The 21518-nt window shown below is 39.8% G+C and overlaps 1 protein-coding gene across 18 annotated transcripts in view; it reads right to left on the bottom strand.

Moving 5' to 3' along the window:
- The window catches only part of DYM (dymeclin), an 88997-nt gene that overhangs the window by 63155 nt on the left and 4324 nt on the right, over positions 1-21518 (bottom strand). For 14 of the 18 annotated variants that reach the window (XR_012657803.1, XR_012657804.1, XR_012657807.1 and 11 more), the window contains 4 exons: positions 13135-13312; positions 4821-4913; positions 1674-1726; positions 1038-1131 (listed from right to left, as the gene is read on the bottom strand). Coding sequence is in view for 12 of the 18 variants with exons in the window: in XM_075077536.1 (XP_074933637.1) it covers positions 1038-1131; positions 1674-1726; positions 4821-4913; positions 13135-13274 (380 nt within the window). In the remaining 6 variants the exon portion in view is untranslated. The remainder of the gene's footprint in view (positions 1-1037; positions 1132-1673; positions 1727-4820; positions 4914-13134; positions 13313-21518) is intronic. The other 4 variants (XR_012657808.1, XM_075077547.1, XM_075077545.1 and 1 more) reach the window with 1 other exon arrangement.

Here is a 21518-nt window from a genome sequence, read left to right as displayed (position 1 = left end):
CTGGCTCCCTGAATCTTAGCCCTTTTCCCAGTCAAACAGCCCTCAGATGACCATAGGCATTTATCAACTTCAGGAGAGCAATACAGCAAGATTTTTCTATGCAACACACATAGATATTTTCCAAGCCTTCTGAATGCAGGGGGCATATAGTTTCATTACATTTTGTCAAGCACCAATAAGCAACTGCTGGGAAGCCCATACAACAGCATACAGAGCTTCAAGGAACAGCTTGACTATTTTGAAGGTATTTTTGGACTGAAGCAGCAGGGGCTATCCAGGCAGGAAATACTTCTTTCTCCAAATACAGATATAAGCGAAAATGTTGAGGGCAGTCCTGGGAGCAAGGGGGCACTAAAAAGCAAGTCTTCCTTTTTGTAGCCCCAGATTTGATGGGAGTTGGACATTTGTCTATGGGTGTGGGGGGAACAATTACAGAAAGCTCCCTGCAAAAACTATACAGTGCTGCACACGTAACCTCTTGGCGTTCTTTCCTACTGCCGAAAGGGGCAAGCAAAACCAATGGCAGTTGCATGATATGATTTGAAAGCAAAGTCTTTATATAGAAGTTTGAGTTCAAATCCAATACAACTAAAAACGTTTCCAAGAGAAAATACTGGTTCATACATCAATATCTGGCAAAAAAGGTCCCTTGATTTTTAAACAGCTCTAAACCATCAGTAACCATAAGCTACACCATTTGTACATAAATGTGTTTACATAACACACAGGATGAACACAAAAATGCCTTTCCCCAGCAATCCATTTACCTATTAAACTTATCCTTCTGTGTTTGGAAAAGTACCAGATACTTGTCCTGTTTCTGACAATAATTTATGAAGAATTCTAAGTTTTGGTCTGTGATTATGTTAACTAGCAAAGCAAAAATCTCAAGAGCTAGAAGCAAAATCATAGAATGTCCTGAGTTGGAAGGGACCCACAAGGATCACCAAGTCCAACTCGTCTCCCTGCACAGGACAACCCCAAAAGAAACATTTAAAAAGTGAAATGGCACATACAGCTTTTTTCCAGGTACTTACTTCTGACATTCTGCTGAAATTTTTAACTCTTTGGTTCTAGAAAGAAAGACTTTAATCAATGACCCAAGGTTTCCCGTTCGAGGATTCTTCTCAACTATATAAGGAAAAATAAGATACGGCTATATAGCATGCATAAATTGACACTATTTAGTTCAAACAATATATAGAACAAAACAAAATTTTAATGTCTTAAATATTTCTACATAAAGCACAATATGCCCATGTTTCTGTACAGGTGCTGCTGTTCTTTTAAGATTCTCCAGTACATGCCTTACTACTCCCTAATCGTTCTCTAAACAAACTTTTCATCCTAGATTTAATATATTGCAAACGTGGAGCTCACATTGCTTCCTTTCCAAGACTTGTCTACAGCAAGTGTATATTATCCCTTCCTTTCATCCTCTGATTATGTCCTTCCCCTTACTGATCAGCTTAGAGGGCAGAGGGAAAAAGAAGTAGTAGGGATGGAGCAAGTTTGGGAAATAACACAAACACTCTTTACACTACTTTAATCTTACTAGCCCAACACATACAACTAAGAGTTAAGTGTACTGAAGACATGGATGCGCACATGAATGCTGTTTCTTAATTCTGATTGAGCATACGGAAAGAAGTTAAGATGTCACAATTTCTCACCTAAAGACTTGCAGACTGAGATTGTGGCTTCTTCCAAGAGCTTTAAGTCAGCACTAGGAGAGGGAGAAAACAAAATAAAAATTGTTACTAAAGCACCTGGGTTCCTGTACTTGGAGTAAAAATTCATTACAAAATAGTAGTATAGTATTTCTATGAAGCACTTAGTTTTATCAACCCATTAGCTGGTTTACATAGACCCCACAGAAGCACTGCATGGCTGAGGTGAGAAGGGACCTCTGGAGGTCACCTTGGGCAACCTCCCTGCTTAAGCAGGGCCACTGAGAGCCAGTTACCCAGGACCACATCCAGGTGGCTTTGGGTATCTCCACAACATCTCTGGGCAACCAACTCCAGTGCTCGGTCATCCTAGCATCAGGCAGGACAACATGCATTTGAAGTACAGTGACTACAAAGCAGAAAATTAATTCAAATGTGAACTGCTTGACAAAGTGAAATGATGTCATTACATCATAGGTGTTACTATTACCTTTTGGCTTCAACGGTGCCAATCGTAGCTTGATGCCACTGGTAATACACATAGAATGGCAGCCTACAGAAAGGGCTTGATTTTTTACAGGAACTATCATATGAAATTACATCTCTTTAAAAGCATGAATTAAAGAATCCTCAACCTCTGGCTAAGAACTACTTTCATTTAACTGATGTTATTACACTAGTGCAACAATCACATCAGATACACCAAATTTTTCATAGCTTCATTAATTGCTTGTTGGTATGCCTCAGTGAAAACCATCAACTGAAAAGGGCAATAAAGCACTAAAGTATAACCTGCCAACCACCACTGGAAGTAAACACCAGCTGTGTCAGACATAAAAAGACATTTATAAACTCCTATCACTATAAACCTACCAGTACAGAGTAACTGATTCTCAAAAACAAAACAGAGAATACATGGGAAATACATTTTTCCTTAACAGATGAGAAAAAAGACAAATAATCAGAATGTGGGATTGGACACAATATAAGTAACACAGTGTCCCAATATTAACACCTAAAGGGCAACCTGTGCCAGCATTTCACCACCCTCATTGTAAAAACTTTGTTCCTTATACCTAGTCTGAATCTCCCCTCTTTTAGTATAAAACCATTACCCCTTGCCCAATTGCTACAGGCCCTGCTGTTCAGGATATTGGAGAAGACTCTATAGCCTCTATACAGACAAGAAAACAGTCTGACCTACAGGAATGGCAGTCCTTCTAAAGTTCCCCATATCAAAAGTCAGTCAAAAAAGAAACCCCAGTTCAATATTTGCAGACATAAAAGTGTATATAATACAGGCTGAACAATTTCAGAGCTCATGCAGCTACATCCTTGTAACTAAAGGTATGAAAATCACCATGCTCAGAATAAATAGGCAAACGGCAATGTAATGAACCTGCACGGTAACTAGGCCTATAAAAGCCAGTGGAATGGCCTCCTTTCAAGCACTCTTCTCATAAAAATATTGCAAAACTTAATACTGCCATAATTAGATTGCCAGGGTCGCTGCTGCTTCCTAAGCATTAAATTTTCTGAGGAGTAACCTGATTTATATAAAAACAGAGACTAAAGACAAAAAGGGCATGGTACCACGTGCGCTCTCTCTGTCCCACCTACTCAACCCCGCTGTGGAAACTACCTGAAGCTCTGCCAGTGAACTTCTAAAATGCAGTGAGGGTCGGGGGGAAACAGTCCCCCTTCTTTCTGTTTTTAAATTGAGATGGTAATCCAGTTTACAGCACAGTCCTAAGAACTGTCTCATTAACCTCAGATTAACTGTAATGCTGTGCAGCAAGCCCCTAAAGCAGCTCCACTGCTGAAAACCCATGTGTAGCCATGATCTTTGAAGCTGTTGAGTGTGCCTGAGCTGTGCCCAAACTTCTGAGGGACTGGAAGAGGAGGTAAGGACATTGGTAGAAACAACAGCCACAAAAATTACTTCAGAACATTTCAATATGAAATGCTTCAAGATAGAGACATCAAACAGATTAAGTTTTAAGATGCCTGCAAATTCTCCTGTATTTCAGACTAATTTACTATGTAGTGAGCTGACAGCAGAGACAGCTCTTCACCTACAGCTGAATATTCCAAGACAACTTTAGATTATGCAGATTGGCTTTTTTGATATCAACTATCACAGTCTTTCCTCCCTTATAAATTGCTTTGCAACATGAGTTTCAGAAAAAACTTATGCTTTCATATATACTTTAAAAACATTAGACAGTCTCAAAGGTGGTCTCTCATTTCAGTGCTAAAAACATGCAGAGTAATTAAAAGCAAATGGTATCAAACTAGAACACCCCACCAGCAACTACAGACAATAGAGTTTTCTAGGTCTATGCAAAACAAGGACTTCTTGCAGTCTTTTGAACAACAACAGAAAAAAAGACCCCAAACCTTCTGAATTTGTCAAGCTGGCTGCTTGTCATCAGGGTATATTCCCTCCTAAGAGCTGACAGGCAGCGTGAATATTACATTGGACACCAACTCAGTAGAGTTCTTCGGTACTGAATAATCGTAATCTGACACAATGTGACCCACCTCCCACTATCCAAAGATGCTGGGGACTGAGTGATCATCATAACTGCTCCAGGCTTTAAACCATAAATGTAACATACAGCTTTTAATTCCCATTCATTTTTTTCCCCTAATTTCTAAGTAGTTAGGTTTTGAAATATAGCATTCTTACAGGTTTTTTTTTCCTTCTCTTTCAGTTATTAAAAACCACACAAAGTTCCCAAACAACTACTACACAGCCGCCTAATTTCTACAAGTTGCCAAGATCAAAAACAGCAGCAAACCAAGCAAGACCTTTGGCAAAGCTTTTAAGACTCAAGTCATTCTTCCTCCTCCCAAAATGAAGTTTAATGCTTAAAAATTAACTACAGCTCACTCCTCCTTATTCATACAACAAGGATACAGAATTGGATTTTGCCACCCTCAAGACTAGGCAACACCACCTGCAAAATGTCAGTTGCTGCAACACAAACACCTAACAAGGAGGAACTACAGCAGAACCAATACACACAGAGTGAAAGGGTGTTCTTACACTCAACAGAAGTAATACTAGTGCTACATTCCCAATGATAGATTCGTGGAGAGAATATATTGGGGTGGTACAAAAAAGAGCAGCCCATTTCCAGGTACCTTGGGTAAAGTTTAGCCGTGGCTTGCTTTCCTTCACTTAGGCAGGAAAGAAAATGGAGAGACACAGAAAAAGCCGTCTGCCTATTTTTTGTTCTGTGAAGACAGGAGGTACATTATATTAACACTTAGGCAGAAAACGCCAGAGCCAAGATTCATAAGGTGGCACAAAAGAAATGCTACAACCAGCCACGGTATTGACTTTGCTCTACATTCCCTGTAGAGATGACATCTGTTTAGTGAATGAATTTAAGAATGGAAACAGAACGCTGAAACATCTGTCCTTTCATTAATCCACAGATCAGCACTGGTAACATTCAAACTATTTTTCAGTACTAACAACATGAGCAAGCACTGACAGAGAGGAGTTCCTTCACTGCACTCATCACAAATAGTTCCAATTTCCAATTCTCCCTAAAAACCCAAGGAATACCAACCGCCTTGTTGCCAAATATATATGTATACACACGCACATTTTAAGAGCTCATTACATGGTATTTTAAATTTATTTAAATGCATTTAAATTGATCCTCTTCAACATATTGCATTTAATTGTAATGATATGCCTATGGGAGGATCCAGGAGAAAACAACCTTTCAGAAAAGAAAAGCAAAAAATCCCACACATTTTCCACTCTGCAATTTTATCTACCACGAACTGGGAAAATAAAAATTACGTTTTTTCAGAATGGAAAAGAAGCTTCTGAAAGACATGTAAAAATAGAACAGAGATTTATTAGGGATGAAGGAGTAAAATATCCCCCAGTCTATGAGAATCGTTAGTATATTCTCAACAAGAAAAAGATGATCAGTTTCTAGCAATAAGCAAGCAGCAAGGTAAGTAAACCCTTCCTGCTGCTTGATGGCACTGCTGAGCATCACTAGGAGAAACCCAGGCACCCCAGTAACACCCAGTAAGCCCTGCCACAGAGGAGACACCACTTTGGAAGATGCTAACATGCACTTGGCAAACAAACACCACCTTCAGGCCATGGATCTTTAGTACAATGATAGTGGTGACCTGCGTGAGTTTGTACATGGAGTCATATATTTCAACTGGCACTACCTGAAATAAACCATCCAGTTTTGGGAAAGCAGTACATATATCCCAATGGTATTTACCAGTTCTATGATTTTCTGAGGCATGAGCAAAAGGCATCACCTGGTGTAGAGATGCCTGTGGAAAACACTAAGGATTCAAAGAAAAGTACACTTAACCACATAGACTTGACTGGCTCCTTTAGATGCAAGCACATGTGTGAGGTTTGCTCACTTGAGATAAAAATTCCAGGCTTCACAGGAACTTTTGGTTCATCCTGTGATCTGGTGGCCAGCATTTTCAAAGTCCTTTATTAAAGCAAGAAATTATTTTATTTCCCTTTTTTTTTTTTAGTGTAGAGAGTAGGCCCACAGCCTTCAGCAGAACTATAATAATAATAGCGAAATTTGCTTCCTGACAAGACAGACTTCTTTAAAGAAAATGGTTTCATCTTGTTTTATTTTAAAGGCATCAAAACATGAGAGGTTTTACTGTGGCAGTGGTTTTTGTCTTGTAACATCTCAACACAGCAAGCTGTATGAAAATTTTGCGAACAGATTGTCACTATAAACCCATCTATACACAGCAAGCATCTGTGTGCCATAGGTACCAGACATCAGCGACAGAAGTGAAAAGGAGTCAAGGGTAATCCCCTTCTGTAGGGAAAAGGACATCCCAACCACTACACCTACGTCACCTAATACAGACTCCGTACTAGGAAGGGGAGAGAACAAATAAACATTAAGTTCAAACTTGCAAGCTCAAACATTGCCCCTCTGATACCAGAGGTCACCTCTTTTTCCTGACACAGAATTTCAAACCCTCAAACCTGTCCTATCATAAAAATGCCATTTGGGTAGTCAACGCGCACACACACCCTCAAACATCCAGGCATACTAACACAAGCCAAAATTGCCTCTTTATAATTACAAGGAAGAGTGAAAATTATGAGTTATCATATGTATAGGCAATGACTATTTACCAAGTAAAACAATATTGAAACAGAATTTAGACAACACAAATTCTCTTTTGTCTTGCTGAAATTGCTCTTCTATCATTTTATAACTGATCTTATGTCAAGTTTATTTTATTTTGTTGGGATTTGATCACTTTGTATTTGTAGTTACTGATCACATTACAAGGAATTTCTTCATCGGCGAGTTGGTTTTCTGTAAAAAGGTATCTTTTAAGTAGAGGTGGGGAAGAACAGTAAATTAAGCAGTTTAGTGCTCAAAAAAAAGTCAGAGTTTTCACTGACTGCAGATTTTTATTTCTGGCTTCATACTACCAGAAAGCCAGATTCTGTGGTCACTTATTCTGGCATATACTGTAAAATAACAACGACTTCCAAAAAGAAAAGGGAAGGTGAAAGGGGAGGGGAAATAAAATAAAAAAAAAATAAATAGTGGAGTTAATTTAGTGTCGTTGAATTCAGTTGCCTTACTTCAAATTTACTAACAGACTTGAGCAAAACCAAAATTAATAAGAGACAGTGAAAGTTGCTTTCTGACAGTAGTCATCTTTGAAGAACATAGTTTTATCTGCTTTTATTTTAAAGGCTTCACAATATAAGAGGTTTTGATGTGGCACTGACGACTGTTAAAACATGCTAACATGGCAAGAGAAAATATTCTGCATATGAACTGTAACTATAAACAGACCCACACCATGACACCTACCCTTATTATAAGAACAAGACCCAAACCGTAGTAGACAACTACCCCTAAAAGAGGAAGAGGGAAAAAAAACAAGGCAGCAGCTTTCCTGACAGTTTTTTTCACAGAATAATAGAATCACTGAGGTTGGAAAAGACCTCTGGGAGCATCAAGGCCAACCCCCAACCCAACACCCCCAGGCCTCCTAAACCATGGCCCCAAGGGCCACGGCTGCACGTCCTTTGAACCCCCCCAGGGACGGTGACTCCCCCACCTCTCTGGGCAGCCTGTGCCAGGGCCTGACCGCTCTGGCAGGGAAGACATTTCCCCTCATCTCCAACCTAAACCTCCCCTGACGCAGCTTGAGGCCGTTCCCTCTCGTCCTGTCCCTGGTGACTTGGGAGCAGAGACCAGCCCCCCCCTCACTCCAGCCCCTCTCAGGCAGCTGCAGAGAGCGAGAAGGGCTCCCCTCAGCCCCCTCTTCTCCAGGCTAAACCCCCCCAGCCCCCTCAGCCGCCCCCCAGCACACTTGTGCTCCAGACCCTGCCCCAGCCCCGCTGCCCTTCTCTGGACACGCTCCAGCCCCTCAAGGGCCTTCTTGTCCCGAGGGGCCCAACCCTGAGCCCAGCGCTCGAGGTGGGGCCTCCCCAGGGCTGAGCACAGGGGCCCCATCCCTGCCCGGCTCCTGCTGGCCACACTATCGCTGATACAAGCTTTCCTCTAAGTAAAGCCTTTTTTCTTTGCCACTGAACAAAGAAAAATCAGTCCATTCAGTACATTCATACTGTGGGAATGTTGACTTTAATGCATCAGTTGGAGGAAAGACGTCAAAGAATAAAAAGCTGCATATAATTTATTGCACAATTTAAAAATGTACCATATTAAGGCAACATAAAAGTTGCTCATTTTTATGTCTTCCCATTAAATGCTTATGCACACTACTTTTGAACCAGCAACTCATTAAAAACTCTGGGGAAGGAACAAAGCAGAACAGTAAATATCAAGCACATGATTTTCAGCAAGTTCCGTGTTAATTAACTCTGTTTTAAGTTTTCCATCAGGAAAGAATTGTAACTAATACCACCACTAGTGAGGAGGTTGCATTCTTGGTGGCAAGTCATAGGAGAGCCAGACAAACACAAAGGTCTGCCTAAACTGACAGCTAAGACTCCAAGGTAAACCTCACAGCTCTTCCTCATAACAGTAACTTTAAAAGTCATCCAGAAAAATGTATTTTATTTTTCCAATATCCAAACATTATTCAGATTCATAACTCAGCCATTTGAAGTGTAGGAAGTGGGAGATTTAAAAGGTTTTACATTATTTTAATTCAGCTCCTTTAAGTCCATTCTCTGCAACAAATAAGGATCCATGAAGAAAAAAGTGAGCATGAAGGAATGTGAATTTAGACCACCAAGTACTTCCTAATGGTGGAAACCAGAAATTTCTCAGCAGACGCTTCTGTAGCCCAAGGGGACTTTACCTGCTTAGCATCCATGACCTGCTGAGGAGATCACAATACACCTTTTACAGTGAAAAGCATAAGGCAAACTACAACTAAATGGTCGGTAGCTTTTTCTTTTACTATCACTAACCTCCTACCACTCCTCAATTGCCTAATGCCCAGTGGCTTTACCTGCCAAATGCCCGAGGCTGGCTCTGGCTGTTACTATCACTCACGCCAGGGGAGTCACACACACTGAGCAGGGACTGACCGTCAGCTCATTTCTGATTACTGATGGCTGATTCATAATCAGGGTTTGTGAATGCACAGAGCAGAATTACTCCCACTTAATATTCCTCCTTAATACTTGCTTAACTGTGAAGCAGATCAACGTTATGAGAGGAAGAACAAACAGCCCAGGAAAGCAGAATATTACACTCCTGGCAGCCAGCTTTGACCACGCGCTTTCACGTGCATTTTTGGACAGCACAGCAGGTTTAAGCAATCCCACCTTTTAGCTCAGTCTACTGTGCCCCAAAAATCAATCCGTCATTGTGCCAGAATTGTTTTTGTGGTGCCATGCTATGAATCACTCCAGGGAATTAACTTGGCTGAAAAAACAAACACTTCTTTTTGCTGTGTTGTTTTTCAGACACATTAGCTCCTGATTAAACCCACAGCAGATGGGAATAAACACTGGAAGGGAGAGTGAAAGGGCAAGAGTATCTTGCATCAGTAATTGCTGACAAAGACACAGCAACTTCGGTAGCTGGCAAACCTTATTCCCCCCTTGTGTTCTTCACAGAAACAGATGAAAAAGTTAACTGAAGTGAAAAAAATAAACCCAGTAAAGAAGACATGCTGAGTAAATAAGAATTGCTAAAGAACTCTACACCGAACGACACACAGACATATTAATACATACAATCAGGTAGGGGTGGGGAGGGAAAGGAAAAAAAGAGAACCAGGAAGATGAGAAATGGATGAATCCAGGAAGAGATCAACCAAACTGAAAGGGGAATGGGAGAAAGCAAAACAAACCAAAGAAAGGAGTATAAAGTGCCGAGAAAAGCAAAGCATGAGAAAATCAAGACAGACAGTAGAGCACAGAGAGCAGTACCATTAACAGATCAGATAGGGTATCACACCTTCATCTTTCTCAGAGTAGAAAGCCAGTAATTCACCAACTCTCATTTTGGGCATTAAAAGACTATTATTCCTCATACGGTCCAACCCAGTTTGGCAGCATGAAAGATCTTCCTTTGGCAGCTGTGGTCAGCAGCACCTGGACTAATTCAGAACAGCTTCTGTAAAGCAAAGCTCTATTCACATATTCCTTACTAGACAGAGAATATATGGATAAAGAGTTAAAAACCCCACAAATTTTACTCATACACGCAGATTCAAATTTCCCCTTAAATGGATCACAAGTACCAGCATCTGTCAAGGAAGGCAGAAAGGTTCCTTCCTACAGGTAAGGATTCATGACAACAAGGTGAATCTGGCAGGCAGGCATCTGTCACTGAAAGGCGGCAGTCTACCCCAGCCCAACCCCATGTTGCTAGTTTCTGGTTGGGTTTTTTGTTGTTGTTTGCTTTTCCTACTACCATGCACTTTCCTATTACCTCCCTCTTCATGTTGTTCTCCTCTTCTTTCCCTATAGTACTGACATATATAGAACAGAAGTATGTCCAAAGGAGTGTCCAGAGAATACAACCTTCTTCTCCCTGGGGATCATATCAGTCTCATCTTTGCAAAAGTTTGGGGAAGTAGGATAGATCTCTAGAGTTTTCATCAATTACCTCCACAAAAACACCACACAGTATGTATATGGCTCCCAATAACACCTGCAAACAATCACCAAATATGAACACACCAATTTTGCAACACATATTGGAAAAAGTATAATTTGAGAAGAAAACTTTAAATTCTGTCTCGTTTGACAGGTGAAAACAGGCTCCTTTTCACAACAGTCAAACTAGCATCTTGCTCCTGTCAAAAGTATGACCTGTACTCAAGCCTCATTAAAACAAAACAGAGTTAACTTGGTATTTTGCAAGCTTCCAATCTCAGAAATGAACATTGACCTCTACTGTTCTGTTCCTGCAGGCAAGGTTATCTGATTTAGACAATGGCTGAGGGTGCTGCGCAGCCAACATCGTCTGACATCATTTGTCAAGTGGTCCTCTCAGGTAGATGCAACTTAATGGGAAATTTCTGTTTCCTTCCAATTATTATGCTGCACAAAAGATGCCTCTAAAAATATTTCTCGTCTAGCTGCCAGGCAAGAGCACCATCTGGTGTTCAGCTAATTAAACTTTCAACCTGCTTTTTGGATCAGCTTTTTTGTTTGCTTGGTTTTTTAATTATGTTTCTTGTTTGGGGTTTTGGTTTGGTTTTTTTTAAGCAGACTTACTCTGCACTGGATCTGGCTCCAGGAAATAGGCACAAAAAGCTACAGAGCAAGCTATGAAAAACCCCTTTAATTTGGTGGGGAAGGGAGGAGCAGTAGAACAACTGAGAAAACTTGCTGGGATTTTACATGTAACTATTTACCCCTTTAAAAAAACCCAATGCAGTATTATATGACTTCTTAGAATATTGCCCATCTTGTTAGTCATGGGTAGGCTGTAAACAGTTCTTGCATCTTCAGGGATCTTAGAGAAAAAACAACTGTTCCTTCACCCACTGCCAATTACATGTCAGCCTTTACAAACATTACAACCTTTCACAACACCATGTATCTTCTTGCTACCCTCTGGCTGTTCTCAGTGCAGAGGACAAAATCCTTCCTCCTCCTCTCTGTTTACAAAAAAACACCTAGTAAATGCCTCCTAATTGTTCACCTTAATCATTTTCCCTCCCAGTTGTCTGAACTTTCACTTACTCTCAGGCCCTCTAGTAGGAGACAGATTATCTACCAGATCTGCTCCTAATTGTCTCTGCCTGATGTGTCTCTGCCTTTCAGAAGCTACTGTGCACAAGACAGAGCACAGAGGTAAGTCATGTAACCTGTGACCTACGTCTCACTATAAATTGTATTCCGTTCTTCATTCAATCACTAGTTTAGATTCAAGGTTCGAGAGCTCAGGGTAGTCATAAATCTGCACTAGTTTTTCAACTTCTGGAAAAACAAAACAAACTTTGACTACCACTCATTATGACACCAGCTCCGTTTTAACAAAAAAAAATTGAAAGATAGGAATGAAATTGGCCAGTACAGCTTTCAAACACATTCCCAATTTATTAAAGATTAAAAGCAACCTAATTTTAGCAATAACACACTGTGGCCTATTTAAACCTGTTACACAAGCATTTAGATGTGGTCTGTCATGACCCTTTACAAAAGGCCTAGGTCCTTTGCAAGGAAAGACAGCCAATAATAAAGGGGGTAAATAAGACATTCATCTGACAGAGAAGTAACAGATCACATTGTAAACTGTTAAAACAGTTTAAGTAATACTTGAAGGTATTAAGTAATACCAGATTGTTCTTGTAAGACCGACAATCAATGCACAGGCCAATGAACTTAGCAATGGGCTTGGGTTAACAGAAGTCACAAGGACTTAATGTTCTGTATTTCTGCAGACATGCTATGGAACCTCTCAAAAATATTAATTCTCTTTACATCACTTGTTAGAGTGAAAAGACATGCAAAACTTGAATTTCAGATATCCAGAAAATATTTTGATGGAGACAACATGCCAAGCTTCTTTTTAAAATGTAAAGGGGGGGGAAGCCGTACCGACTAAGGAACTTAACAGCTAACCTACAACTGAGTTATGGAAGATGTACAATTCACTGTAAGTTGAGAGGAAAGATGCGTTGGATTCTTCAACTCCAGAAACACTAGAAGCTTTCTCAAAGGGAAAAAAAGGCACCCAAAACACCGACCAAAAAACCAGCCAAGACACTACAGATCCTACTTCTGATCTTTCCCAGCTACCAGGAGAATGAGTGGCAATTGCAGCCATCACAAAGAAGAGAACAACCCACTGGAATGGAAGAGGTGGTGGAAAGAGCTTCCAAAATTATAAACTACAGAATCCATTTTACACAGGCATTTATTCCTCTGCTACCTAAACCAGAAATAATTAACGAAAACGCTCATTTGCTTTCAGACTTGTAACTTCTATAAATACATTATCAAGGTTTAGTTCTTCAACAAGCACCATCTTACCTGTTTGTTGGAGTGGTAAAGCTAAAAGACAGCAGCTGATTCCAGAATGGGTCGTTCTCAGAGATGGGCTCAGCTCCTGACAATTTTTTTAAGTACTCATTTTCTGGAAGCTCGCTGATGCTGCTGCTATTTGCTCCCATCTTCTTTATTTGGCAACTCCCTTCCTAAATTTTCATTTCTTCAATAAAAAAAGAAAAGAAAAAAGAGAAACATTTAAAGTCTTTTGTACAAATAAGGAATAGACAGATCCTAAATCAGCTATCAGTAAAGCTTTAATTCACTACCTTGCACAATTACTGTTATGTAGAAAACAGGCACATAGGAAGGCACTGAAAAGATTTTCTTTCAACAGTCTTAGGACAGTAACACCTTCATCCAAGGAAGTTAAAAGTTACTCTGCTATATATACTGCAGTCATCACCTCACCTGGATTTTCATACATTACACACAGCAGGAGGACAGTGTCATAGTTGTATCAACATCAAGGCTGCTACCAGTGGGGAAAACTGCAGGGAATTCAATTTAAACAGGGGTGTTAAGCTGACAAGGTATTCAAAACTATGTTTTCCAATTGAATATGCACAGACAGCTAGGCAAATTACTTCTATTGCCAAGAAAGGGAGTCCACCATGCAGCTAATTCCTGCGTGCCATCAATGACCTACACTTGAAAGCTACCACCTTGCCAGACTAAGCACAGCTGTTATCACTGCCATACAGATAACCTGCACCAATCGAGGAAAGGTACTGCTGACCATACAGGAACCTCCTGATCTTTGTAAGATAATGTGGTTAGTTCCAGTCAACTACCTCAAGGGGGGAGAAAAAAAAGTTAAAAAATTAACACATCAGAAATACAACTGCTTTTTGAAGCAACACTACAGAAGTTGGTAGAGGTGCACTCCAAAACCTCTCTTCATTAGTAACTGTGTTGTACTTGATCTGTGCAAACAATGAGAACATTTCAGTTCTCCGTGCTGCTTATCAGTGCTTCTCACCTTTATAAACAATTTAATTACAGAAAAATACGCCACAACTATTAACTGTACACCAGGAATGCTCCCAAGGATCTTACATCTTTCCAGGAAATCAGCTTCAATATCTTCCACCTTTTGAGAAGAAGTAACTGTGACTAGCAGCTTTAAAAGTTTATATTAAAAAAAGCACCTCCTTCAAGATAAAAGTGCTCTGCAATGTATCACTGTGTAACCTAAATACTCACTCCTGAGCAGCATAAGACATAAGAACAGGGACAGCTACATTAGAAGATCCAAGCTGCTACTCAGCAGTAAGTCTTCCCTTGGTCTCAACAAAGACATAAGATCTGTCTGAAGAATCACTCCAGTACTGATTCTTAGACTCATCACCTTTGCAGAAGCAGTTACTTCCAGAAAAGACGATTCTAGTAGCAGTTAATATTAATAAAGAACAGTATAAAAATGAGGAAAACTTAATAAAAAGAAATGAGGAGATGCAATGAAAAGCTGCAATGCTTGCAGATATCATAGAGGCTATCTGAAGAACTCGTATTTGATAGAGTGAATACACATACCCAAATATTTCAGAAACAACAAAATCCCAGCACAAATTGAGAGATTATAGGTTACTATTAAGTAATAAAGAGGTCTTTAAAAGATAGGATCCTACAAAAATAAGGAAAATGTTTATTATTTTCTAAATTTTGTTTGTAGGGGACACCACCGGCTGGGAAAATACACTCCACACTCCTTCCCTCCATTCTAGTACTCCATCCTCCACCATCACCATTAGCTGCTCTAGAAGACAGAATACAGCAACATGAAACTTTACACTGACTCAGGATATCTGCTCTTAAAGCAACTCCACCACCCAAACTCTGCCATCGTGCACCCAGGGAGCTCTACTTTCATGAGGCAATTTGCTTTCTACCACCTCTCTTTCTATTTGACCAAAGGAGAGAGAGATTTAATAACCCTATAACCTCATGTACGTCTCATTTAGCAAAAAAGCTCTGAAGACACTGTCTACAGCATTTGCAGAAGCCATTTTTGTCACGGGGACTACCTGCAGGAAAATAAATTTAAAAGTGGCCTCAGAATGAAAACGGAATTTTGTGCCAGGGAATTCTGTGGAGAATCATTAAAGGATTATAAAATGTAATTAGTTTAAGAGGATTTCCAGAACTTTGGCTGAATGTTTACTCACAGAACAGAATGAATGCATCTTACTTGAATACACGTTTTGCCGCTTCAAAGAAAAAAGCCCAAGACTTAGTGTACACTACCTCTGAAATACCAAAGCTAGAGAATAAAGTAGAAGAGAAACCAGTTTGCATAATATATGAGAATACTGGATCATCACTTCGAAGTAGAAGAATCAAGGTTCAGCTTGTACGTGGATACCTCAGCCCGTCTTGCACATGCCCAACTACTGCAGAAGCCAACAATGCTCTTGGCTCTGGACCCATATTTTAGCTCAAGTCCTTTCCCTGCACCTTTAAATTATTTAAAGGTCATACATTTAAACCTTCATTTCTTGGCATACAGAAAGTTCAAGTCCATGTCTGCCTCAAGTTCCCGTCCTCTGCTTGTGCTTTCCAGCTCACGTACAGAGCAGCCTACTTACTCCAAGATGAGGACCCAAGGGAGAAGATAAACAAGAGGTAGCTGGAGCCCTGCCTTCAAATTCCTCCACCTTAACCTACAACTCTCAAGTTCCCTTTACCAGCACTCTGACTGTGCCCTAAATTCTTAGGCCATCCTCCTAAGGCGAGTAACTCCACTTTATTCTCTATTTCACAAGCTACTCTCACAGCGTGTTGCAGCTCCCGGAGCCCCTCATTTAATCCATTTCCCCAGCAATATCAGAGCAATGGGAACAGGTAGCAAGCTAGTTCTTGAAGAGCCTGCGTACTTTCCAGATTTCCTGCACTATCCCAGTAGATTAAATTCCATTAAAACAAAACCTCCAAACTAAAGAGTGCTTTAAAAGCAAGTTTTAGCAAAATATTGTCTGTTTTCAGAGTCAGTGTCGAATCCACGCAGCCCAAGAACATGTCCACTTCTGTGGCCAAAGCCATACTCCCACGCAATAGGACAGGCTGCTGGCTAGAATCCCTTGTGAGCTCTCCCTGTGCCCCAGCACCTGGCTGGCACCTTCGAAACTGCAGAGGTGGGTTTTTTTATTCCACAGTCCTTCCTCAAAGTGACAGAAAATGTACTAGCTCATTTTTTTCCTCTAAATGAAATAAACATCAAGCCATGGAGGTCTGTCAAAAGAATCCAATTGCTAGCTCGAGCTCTAAATACTTGTAGAGCTAGGTAGCAGATACGTGGACTTGGTAAGCTTTGCCTTCTACTCATTTGTGAGCCAAGAAATCTTAAGAGCAATCAAATAAACATACAGATTTTTCTCTCTGTTATATCCCAGGAGTTTTTTTTTTCCCTCTCCTAAGAACGTTATATCAATATACTCCTCTATAGTAAAACTCTCAGCAAGTTCTACTGATACTGTAGATGACCATACTAAGAAACAACATGCAACGGGAGTAACAAAACATAAATTCCTGATGGAAGGAGTTAGCTATCTGAAAACTTGCTGAAGTGCTCTGCAGTGACTTTACGATGCACCCTGAGCACCTTTGGCTCCTATAACGTGAACAGTCATAGGCCCAGAATTAAATTAGTAAGGCGTTTCTGAGGAACTCCGGCCATCAGGTGACAGAGGAAACATGTCTTTCCTTCAGAGTTCACGAGTATCCTACAGGACAAGTGTCTAAAAATAATTTAAAACAATTTAAAAAAATCAACATTCCTGGCATTTTAACAGTAACAGACTAACCCTGAAGCTTTAACATGCTATCCATGATCTCCAACACATTTTCAAGACAGATTCTATTAAATAATACCAAATTCCAGTCACCATCTTAAATCATTTTCAAACATGCTATTAAACCGCAGACATTTTTCTTTTAGAAACAGCTACCTTTAGATGAAAAGATCATTCAAATGAAACACGTAACCACTTAATCAAAAGCAATTTGCAAATTTAAGGCTACTGCTGTGCCTCTAGGACCATATGCTGGTTAAGGCAGTAGAGGTTCAAGTCTTTAGACAACATAAAAGGTTGGTCAGTATTTGGAACATGACTACCACAGTATTTTTTAAATACTATCTAATCCTCACTTATCCATGATTTTCCCTAAACTTGACTTTCACAACAGCCCCCGCTGCACAGAAAGGCTACTCCAGGGAATCCCAAAGTCAATTCTGAACACAAGGTTAAACAGATTATGCTTCCTCACATGCTGAGGTGGGATAGCCACAAGAAACACCAAATAACAGGAAATCCCCTTTCCCTCCAAAAAAGTCAGTCCTAACCCCAGCAGTAAATTACCAATGAAACCTAGAAGTTTTTTTCTTGAAATATACTAAATAAATGCATGGCTCATTAAAAATAAAGTTAAGTCCTCTCTTGAAAAGAAATTAATCTAATTATTTGGTCAGAAAAATACAGACAGAATTTATTAGCAAGCCATTTAGCTTTATACGGTATTATTACCTCTACCAACAACAATTCTTTCTTTCTAAATAAGCTGGGAACATCCCCAAAGAATCATAGCCTGGGCTACTATTCTCAAGCTGTATTAAACACAACATCTGCTTGGTCCCAGAACCTGGCTCCATGATGCTGAAGCAGACGCTTCAGAGCAAACACAAGAGAGTTTGTTTTGCACATCAGGACTCATTCCAATCTCAAATAGCTGTGGGTAGATAAAGGTCCCGTGTTTACTGTCCCTTCTAAAAGATTTTAATGTTAATTATTAACAATGTTTACAAGAATATAATTTTTCCTTTTCAAGTTAAAAGCAATTCAGCAATACATACATGGTGTGTCTGAGCTCATAACTCAAGGTACAGTACATGTACTGTTGAACTTGGAAAAAAAACTTGTCACACTCTTTAAACCTTCTATTTAAATAATTTTAGACAATGTAATTATAGTTCCATTCAGTATTACATCTCCTACTGGTCTCAGAACTTAAGTGCCAATGCTGACATTTTTCTAATCCCTCTAGCATAGCCAGCTCCCACTTCCAAAACTATCCTTGCCACGATCGTCTGGCCAAGCCTGAGGACAACCTAAATAATACAGTATACACTTTTTTTTTTAATGAGTACTTTGAAGCGTAAGAATTTGAGATAGTCACACAGACGATTTTACCATGCCATCTGAGATCTGGTCTCTAGGTTGGGTCTTTAACACAACCTTATGAAAACAAATTAAGAAGTGATGCTATTATACATTTTAAAACCTAACAGAATTTCATTTCCAATATGTAACAGTGCTTAGGTTACCTTTATGGTTTGCTGCTTTATGAACTAAAACAAATGGGCATTGTTTTCCTTTCAAGCAAAGCAGCCAGTATCACTATCAAGATGATAATGTATGAGATGTAATGCTGCTTATTCAAGTATCGGCAAAGCTGCTGCACTGAGGTTTTTGGCCAAATCCTATTCGCATCCAAGGACTGCAGGTTTCAGACCATCTTTCACCTGTGAGACACTAACACATCCCAAAAAATCCTAACGTAAAACTTTCCACACAGTTATGAGACTACTGCAAAATATATATATAATTCTCCATGCAACAGAACACAGAAGATATATTGACTGTAGGTATTGTTCAGCTCCAGTAGTTGAATTCTATCGTCCACAAAATATATTTGAATTCTGCCTACTTTTTCATATTACAGTAATATTTATACCTAAGGAACAAATGCTTTGTAGGCTAAGTATCCTACACAACACTTACATACACAACTTAAACAGGTATCACATCCACAGATACAGAACAGTCTAAAAAATACCTAGAGTTACACTTTGTAGATGTATATTCACGGGCCGGATCTGAGTCAGTGGTCTCTAAAGCAGCTACACAGCCCTGAGATTTGTTCACGGGAAATATTTCTTTGAAGTGTTTCATCCTGCTTTACTCGAGCAGGGAAAGCTGTGCTAACCAGAAGCCCTGCTTCTTTTGCCATTTTTACTAAGATCGTCAACTTTCTGCTCCCAGCAAATCAGCTTTTTGCAATTTACCAGCCTATTTCTGACACAGTCTCAATGCTCTGTCCTAGCTTATTCCCAAACACGAGATGTTCGTATTTACCAAGTGACACGCAAAATATATCTAGGCCTACTGAAAGGGAGGTAGTCAAACCAAAGACAGGAGATCAAATAGGTCCCAGCTGATCTGAGCAAGTGCTTGCACATACTGCTTTAATCCTCACCCTCTGCACCTCAGGTTCGCTAAGCCTGTACCACATTTCATCACATCCCAAAGACTGCAAAATCTTCATGGCATAAGAGATGTTATTTCTGTCCAGCAGTAACAACCACGCAGCACTTTGGGACGTGACAAAAAATGTTCAAATAAAAGCATATGCCTAAAGAAACAATGTCACTGGCCTCCTCAATGTTTCTAAAAATCAGAATCTTTGTATTGATTGACTTCAATTGCTGCTAGAAATACCTATGGTGTCCCTACAGAACAATTTTGCAAGACAAAAGTGAATTGGGTACCATACATACCGAAAGGTACCAGAAAAGGACTAACAGACCTTAGCTGTAGAAATGAACATTGATGCTGTAAAACCCCAAAAGCTTTGATTTCAGCAGCTAAACCACAGTTTCTCTTCATACCCTCTAGTTGCTTTCTGTCTGCTTCTAGAAAAGTAGCCAACAGTAAGAAGACCTTATAAGTCCAATCACAGTTAAGTTAGATCTCCGAAGCATGCACTTATCTATCTGAAAAGCAAAGTGGCAAAGCTCCCTTAATAAGGATGGTTTCATAGTTTTCCTGGCATATTAAGTGTTTATTCAATTGCACTGCTTGGGGAATTGTTCTGGGGAAGTTTTGGTGCTGTGAGTGAGGCTGGGAAAAAGAAAGAAAGGAAAAAACCACCACCAAGGAAATGTTTCACTAATACCAAGAGATCATCTGTTAGACTCCGCACATACTCCAAAATGAGGTACAAAAGCATAGGAATTGTGGTTTTCCCAACTGAATTGGTAAAATTTTGCTAAACAAAACTAATGATGCAGAAATATATGGCCGTGTGAATTCATGGCCATAAAAGGGATCTTTAGAGAGGAAAAGAAAAATCTTTACAATCCTCAGAATTTAGGAATTTTGGCCATTTTTAAGAAGAGAAAAGCACTGAAATAATCTTGGTTTTTGAAACATATTAAGGAGTCAAAATATTTCAGCTATAACTTAATGCCTGACAATCACCAAATGCAATCAAACCACTACTGAGAATTCACTTTCTCTTACACACCAGTCACAAACGGCAGGGGAGATTTCCGAACAGAATAAATGCATCCTTCATGACTACAAATTAAAAACATTTCCTACTGTTTTTCAGTTAATGAGTTACACAGGGAAGACTCTTTCTGCTAATCTTACTTTTTCACTGTACTGATTTATACTTTTCCTCCCCTTTTCTACTGCATGTTTGGCAACCACTCCTTTCTCCAATTCCCTTTACCCTTGCCTCTCTTCCACACGGAAAGGCTTCAGACACATACAAGCACCAAAAAAAAAAAACCAAACCCCAAAACCCAAAAAAAGGTTTTGAGCAAAGTAGGGGGAGACAGGCAAGCTGTTTTCATGAAAGATACAACATACAGGCTCTTTGAAAGAACCTGGTTGACGATTAAGGGGTTTATCTTTGCACCCTGCAGGCAAATACCACCTTTCTTAGCTGTTCAGATATTGGTCAAATTCTCCATTTCTCCTTTACCTACTATTTTTCAGATTCTAACAAGTCTGACGGCTACTGCCTGCAGTCATTAAAGTCTCCACTAAATCTAAAGTAAATCTACAGTCCTTTAATATATTTTTGTAGCAGCACAGCATACTAACCATACACCAGGTACCAAAGCGTGTTCCCTTAAAGCACAGTAACTTAGGACAGCATGCTTTTGAACAGCAATAAGAAACGCAACCCAATTATAAAGTGGTCGACACAATGTTTAAGTACTAGAAAAATAAAGAAAACCACATCTTAAAGCCTTTAGGTAGTCTCAAGATAATTTAATCTTGCTTGTCCACTGTTTACTCTGCAGGATGAACAAACAGCACCTTTTCTGGTCCTCCAGACCAGTAACTTGTTCTAGTGCCTTCCTCTTCTGTAGCAAGAGCCTGAATATAGCAGCAGGTCCTTATGGGTTCCACTGAAGCCTAAAGAGTCTTGCACACCACAGAAGCAATTAATTTTGATAGCTTTACTGCGGGCAAAAAAAGCCCCTCATAAGGAAAGCAAACAGCAGCTAAAAAAAAAGAAAAAACCAGTGACGCTACTGTGTTTTCTGCTCCAGTTCCTTTTCCACATGCATTTAACGT

Source organism: Phalacrocorax aristotelis, chromosome W (genome assembly GCF_949628215.1).
Source record: "Phalacrocorax aristotelis chromosome W, bGulAri2.1, whole genome shotgun sequence".
In the NCBI taxonomy this organism is placed as follows: Eukaryota; Metazoa; Chordata; class Aves; order Suliformes; family Phalacrocoracidae; genus Phalacrocorax; species Phalacrocorax aristotelis.
The sequence above is the reverse complement of the archived record's forward strand: the minus strand, read 5'-3'. Positions and strand labels throughout refer to the sequence as shown.